At 33.2% G+C, this 6,800-nt stretch overlaps 1 protein-coding gene across 4 annotated transcripts in view; it reads right to left on the bottom strand.

The window, feature by feature from the left end:
- Window positions 1-2,877: 2,877 nt before the first annotated feature.
- Window positions 2,878-6,800, bottom strand: part of LOC132553876 (microphthalmia-associated transcription factor-like) — a 28,695-nt gene continuing 24,772 nt past the window's right edge. For 3 of the 4 annotated variants that reach the window (XM_060218160.1, XM_060218161.1, XM_060218162.1), the window contains exon 8: window positions 2,878-6,418. In XM_060218160.1, coding sequence (XP_060074143.1) covers window positions 6,119-6,418 — 300 coding nt within the window. In that variant the 3' untranslated portion in view covers window positions 2,878-6,118. The remainder of the gene's footprint in view (window positions 6,419-6,800) is intronic. The other variant, XR_009554361.1, reaches the window with a different exon arrangement.

Raw genomic sequence — 6,800 nt, 5'->3', positions numbered from 1 at the left:
CCTATGGAAGAAGAGATTTTTTTTTACAGAAATTGCTCTATTTTTCCTTTTTGGGCCCTGCCCCTCAGTCCTTAATGGAGTCAGACCCGTCATTTGAAAAATTAAGTCCTCTTTCACCGAGGATGCTCCAGACCAACTTTGGTCAGAATCTGCTTGGCCATTCCTGAATAGTAGTGTTTTAAAGAAATTGCTGACAGGACAAACTGTATGGAGGATATCATCATGTGACCTTTTGGAACCAAGCGTTTTGTTATGATTTCTAAATTTTCTAATGTCGCATTGTGTCACACTAACTCTCTCCAAACAGTAATGATATGCATTAGTGTCGGATCACTCCTATTTGAAGTTTTGAAATCTTTATCAAAATTATTTTGCACACTTTTAAATATTATAATTAACAGAAAGTGACCAACTTTCAACAGATATTTAAATGTTATCAGTTATCAGTCTCTTTAAAATATATTTGAGAAGCATCATTTTCAACATATTTTCTGCAGTTTGAAAAAAATCAAAGGAAATATTCAAAATTGTCTGCATTGCAAACAGAAAACATTTAACAAGGAAGTGAAGACATCAAATTCCTTAGAATGACAAACTGCATAGAACACAGGAAAACATTGGAAAATGAAAATTTCAAATACCCATGTATCATATGAAGAGAAAAGTCCCATAGATTATACTAATGATTCTATACTAATGATATAACAGCATGAGTTTTGTAAGATCAAGTTCTTGTATGAGGGTCGTAACTCAAGAATTTGAGGTATGACATCATGGTGGCCATATTGGATATTTATTGAATTTAACACCTTCATACATTGAAGAAGAAAAAGCTATTCCAACAGTGTGTATTACCATAGAAAGACCTCGGTGGAAAAAACTAGTATAACATATTTTTACTATTCCAATCAGTTCAAAGAGACCACAGGAAACAAAATATATCATATGAGATTTACGAATGATCCAGTGCTTCTCTAGAAATTGAAATAACAATAATTGGTTAAAGATGGATGATGGGCAATGGACTAGAGTGACTTGAATGGCCTGCTATCTTATGATATAATATTGATGTAGAAGAGACACCGCTGCATATGAAGCTCACGTCAGATCCAAGCTAATTGAGCTAAAGACAGGAACAGAAAACAAAAGACATTTTCTTGTTTATCTATCTGATATTTTAATACTTTTTATTTTGCTGAAGTGTAATATAGTATTGTGATATTGAATATTTACACTACTTGAACGTATTGAAATGTAGAGCACAATCTACACCATCACTTGTGGAGGGCTGACAGGAACAATGGGTAACTAACCTGTGTGGCTATGACACAAAATGAGACTGCAGGATAAAAAAAACTCCCACATCGACATTTCTTATACCATATAGCTGGTTATTTTACCAGGAGTGATATTTTTTACCATTTAACCGTACATAAGCCTGACTGTGAAAATAAAGACATATGTCTACGAGATGTTCTTTTACATCTGGATGGTGAAATTTCCATGTGTTCAAATATAATTTGACCACTTTATCAGAAATTCATAAAAATTTAAACCTTTTAACATTACTAGCTATATGGTAATAATGATGAAGTAATATTAATTTCAAAATCAAAAGAAAAATATATGTAATGTCATCACTTTTTATAAAAATGTTTCATTGTAGTCATCTTAAATGCTTTAAATTGAAACTAAAACATACATTTCCATATAAGTTCACTGATGAGACAAATTGGCCATCGGTCACAAAACATAGGAATTTGTCAAATATCCTCAACCCCACTGCTAACATATATGTTTAACAAGCACTGATAAACATATCTCATTTTACAGAAACTGGGATTGTAAATTTTTGGCAAGTTCCTGTGATTCAAAATAAACCTTTAGGAGAAATCTGTAATGAAATTCAAGACCTATACACTCTCAAACTGACACTCATATACACATGCACATACCTATATACATTGTAGTCTTTCATTCATTTTTAAATGTGAATAACAAAGCTCAAAATGACACAGCATTGCATGTATATTAATTCCAATTCTGCCGCCTAAACGAAAAAAAGTAATCTGGTAAACACCACCATATGTTTGTTGGTTGAAGCAGCTTAAATCTCAACTTCCTCTAAAACACTAATCAGTTCATAACTGTGTACAGTATTAAAATACTTTAAAACATCCTCATTTCTCACTGTAATAAATAAAACAGCACATCAGATTTATCTTAAAAGTACATATATTTTACCTTAAATAGCACTTAAACATTGCACTGTCCCTTCTATCATTTCTTTTAAACATTGATTTCATTATGGATTTTGTAAGAACTAAAAAGGATTACTTCACCAACAACAAATTATAACCCATCCAAAGAAACAGAACATCAGGTCCCTATCAATACTTATAACCCTTAGAAATACCACACCAGTAATACAGGACAACAAATCTGTTAGCAGTCTAGTCAATCAATCTGCTAGCCAAAGAAACTGAGTGCGAATGTTCCAAAGAAATAAAAGATTATTCATATAGCTGCCCACAGAACTTTTTATTTTACTTTTAATGTTTTATACACCATTCTGTCTTTTCCAGGATATAAAGATGGGGATCTTTTTTGTTGATGGAGAAAATCTTCATGACATTGGAAGTATTATCTATCTATTCTGGATAAGGATAAAAAAATGTATCCCCTGACCCCAAAACTATCTTATTTTTGTCATTGATTTTAAGCAGATATTTCAATCTCCAAATTCACTTTTGTAATTTAAAATTATCTCTTTCCAAAAAAAATTTTTTTTTGACACATTTGATGTTACACATTCTTTATGTACAAAACATTTTTTTCCATATAATATCAAAACAACTATTTATACTAATAGGTGAATGGTTATAAAAATAGAAATTTGTAATATATTACAACAATGTAGCCTTATATACATATAAACACAAATATTTACAGACTGGTCAATATCAAAATACCAATGAACCTCATGGTATAATAATTTTTTAAACATGTTTGGGAAGGAGACAAATAAATATATATTGTGAATGCAAATTCTGAAGAAAAAAAAAATAATGTTGCCATCAAATTTTTTTTTCTGAATTCCAATCCTTTCAAATTTATTGTTCAATAATAATGTACATGAAATTATGTGGCCCAAGGTAGGAAATTAAAATCCGTCTCACCGTGGCCCAAGGTAGGAAATTAAAATCCATCTCACCGTGGCCCAAGGTAGGAAATTAAAATCCACCTTGCCGTGGCCCAAGGTAGGAGTTAAAATCCATCTCACCGTGGCCCAAGGTAGGAAATTTAAATCCATCTCACCGTGGCCCAAGGTAGGAGTTAAAATCCATCTCACCGTGGCCCAAGGTAGGAGTTAAAATCTTTCTCACCGTGGCCCAAGGTAGGAGTTAAAATCCATCTCACCGTGGCCCAAGGTAGGAAATTAAAATCCATCTCACCGTGGCCCAAGGTAGGAAATTAAAATCCATCTCACCATGGCCCAAGGTAGGAGTTAAAATCCATCTCACCGTGGCCCAAGGTAGGAGTTAAAATCTTTCTCACCGTGGCCCAAGGTAGGAGTTAAAATCTTTCTCACCGTGGCCCAAGAGAGGAGTTTAAAATCTATCTCAATAATTAACTACACACCTTGGCCCAAGGTAGGAGTTTAAAATCTATCTCACCTTGTCCCAAGGTAGAAGTTTAAAATCTATCTCAATAATTAACTACACCGTCAATGTTTGCAGGTCTATAGTTATCTGATCACCAGTCAGTACATTCTATTAATGTTATCATTCAGGAGCAAGTTATTTTCGGAATAACACTGTTACTTCTCTACCATAGGTACCATGCAAGATATTTTGCATGCTTACTTTAAAAAAAATTAACAAGAATATTTAATCTCAAATTCAAATTTTGTCACACTTCAAAAAATAATTGACATTAAAAAAAAAACAAAAAAAAAAGGCTTAAGTTATCTATCAATTAAGAATGTAAAAAATAAACAATCAACATGTGTATTGTTTATAAGACAACACAGTTAACCATAACAAACAACTGTTGTAAGAGATGGTTTACAACTATTTGTACACATAACAATGTATTTTTTTTTCATGAAACAACGCATATCAAACAAAGGTTTTGATGTAATATACATTACAATGGTATTCAAAGTATCTGACCTTAGTCTCCACAAATTTCTGACCTTAAGGAACTTCTTCCACTCTAATGCCTCTCCACATGAAACTCTTACTACATCTCAAAAATAATGAAATTTTTTAAAAAAAATTGTATTGTGCTTTCCTATACACGAAATTAAAAACGTATGAAATTCGAAGAAATTTCCTAAAGAAAATGATTGAAAATCTGCGAGTTCAACATTATTCTCATTCAGTAACAACAATTATGACCAGAGACTATATTCATGATAATCGTCCCAAGCACTCTACTTCTCTTTGACACGTTACAGAACTTTTTTCTTTCTTTTTTTTTCTCTCTCAGTATAAACATAATATATAAATATACATGCAAATAGGTGGCATATCTTTGGTGGTGGCCAAAGCAAACAAGAAATATCACCATACACTAAAATACCAAGCTGAATATATCTGGAGATCTTGTCTTGTATCCATAAAATCCAGTGAACTGAAGAAAGTTCTCTCACAAAAAAAAAAAAACATGCTGAAGAATGCTCTTAGCATAAAAAGTATCCTCTTCCAACTTATTAACTCCCTTTAATAATGCATCATGAAACAACTTAAACAACAAAGAGAAAAAAATATAACAACAAATTCTTGCAGATAAATCACATTTCCAAACCTGCACCTTGTACAGGTAATGTAAAAATCTTTTCCCCTGCTGAAGTGACAGTCAATCTAGAAGTCTCAGAACACCAGTAAGCTTTATCAAATAACCTGCCTGAAATGGTCTTTAAAGGTTAAAGGTATGTATATGGGCAACTTCAGATTATCCTGGCTCATGGTAGTAGTACAACTGACAGCATGAATGTATTAGACCTGACAGTGTTATAGCCAGAATACTGCATGTTTTTGTACATGTCTCTCGTTTCCTGTAACACATGTCCTAACAATTTACCTGTAACACATGTCCCTACAGTTTACCAGTAACACATGTCCCCACAGTTTATCTGTTCACATGTCCCAACAATTTACCTGTACACATCCCTATAGTCTACCTGTACACATGTCCCTATAGTCTACCTGTACACATGTCCCTATAGTCTACATGTAACACATCCCAATAGTCTACCTGTACACATGTACCTACAGTAAATCTGTACAAGAGTCCATACATTTTACCTGTACTCATGTCCCAACAGTTTACCCTTACTCATGTCCCTACATTTTAACTTTGCTCGTGTTCCTACAGTTAACCTGTACACATGTCCCTACATTTTACCTTTGCTCTTGTTCCTACAGTTAACCTGTACTCATGTCCCAACAGTTTACCCTTACTCATGTCCCTACATTTTACCTTTGCTCGTGTTCCTACAGTTAACCTGTACACATGTCCCTACATTTTACCTTTGCTCTTGTTCCTACAGTTAACCTGTACATGTGTCCCTAAAGTTTACAAGTACACATGTCCTTATGTTCACATACAATAATCTAGGGTGCACCTGTATCTTAGATTTTATGGAACATATTTCCAAAAAAACATACATCATTTTTATGATTATTCATTACAAACATCAAATACTTTCAGCGCACATCAACTCATATTAAATGGTTTAATTCTTCAATTCTTATACAACAATGATTTCTTGCGGAAGTTTACAACGTGAAGATAACATGTAACAAGCAATCATTTTTAACACGCATTTATAAAAACATTTCTCTTATCAGGTAACAACACACTACAAAACACTGCACCTCGTGTTTGATTATCTCAGTATTCACTTCTAACTTCCTTTTCACATCTGAACTTATTCTTACAGCACGCTTACTGGAATAAGAGTGGTTCTACAAACTTGCTCTGTGTCAAAATTGCCGTTGTAGGAAACTTTCAGGACAGATAAAACCTCTGTCTACCAGAAATCACGGTGTGGCATTATGGTTATTGTGAGTCAAATGGATATATGAAAATTCTGAATTTACAAAGTAGATCACAAATCATCGGTGTCATCCATTTGGTTGGGACTGACCGGTGACGAGGATAACATGGGATCTATTCCCAAAGGGGAGGTATCGTCCATTAAATCGTCCAGTAAACTATTTGTGTGACTTAGTGTTTCTACAGGGGCCACAGTAACAGCAGGTGACAGGCTTTGCGTGTTGGTCAGAGTCATTGTGATATTTTGCTGCTGTTGAATCTGGTTGGATGCATTGCTTTGCATTATAAAATTGTCTATGTCATCCTGCATGCCACTGTTAAGACCATGTGCTTGCATGAGTAGCTCCAATTGCTGCAGAAAAACGAAAAACTCATCTTAACATAAAAGATTGTGTATCCATAATCATTTTCCATCACTCTTAATCAAAATCTCTAATACTACTGTAAAATTCTTCATCATTCTACATTAATATATTTTAATTACTACTGTAAATTCTTAATCAACATATCTTCATTACTACTGTAAAATTTTTCATCGCTCTCAATCGATATATTTTAATTAATTCTGTAAAATCATCCATTTTTATAAAATGGTATTTTAATCTATAAGAATTTATATTCAGAAAACGGAAAAAAATGGTTGCAAAATCTTATGCTTGCATGCTTTTCAAACATTAAGCTTTTAAAATCTACAACTAATTATGGAGCAGTGAAACTTTGTGAGGCTACCAAAC

Source organism: Ylistrum balloti, unplaced genomic scaffold, assembly GCF_031769215.1.
Source record: "Ylistrum balloti isolate Yb309-2 unplaced genomic scaffold, AGI_CSIRO_Ybal_v1 Utg370364, whole genome shotgun sequence".
Classification (NCBI taxonomy): domain Eukaryota; kingdom Metazoa; phylum Mollusca; class Bivalvia; order Pectinida; family Pectinidae; genus Ylistrum; species Ylistrum balloti.
The sequence above is the reverse complement of the archived record's forward strand: the minus strand, read 5'-3'. Positions and strand labels throughout refer to the sequence as shown.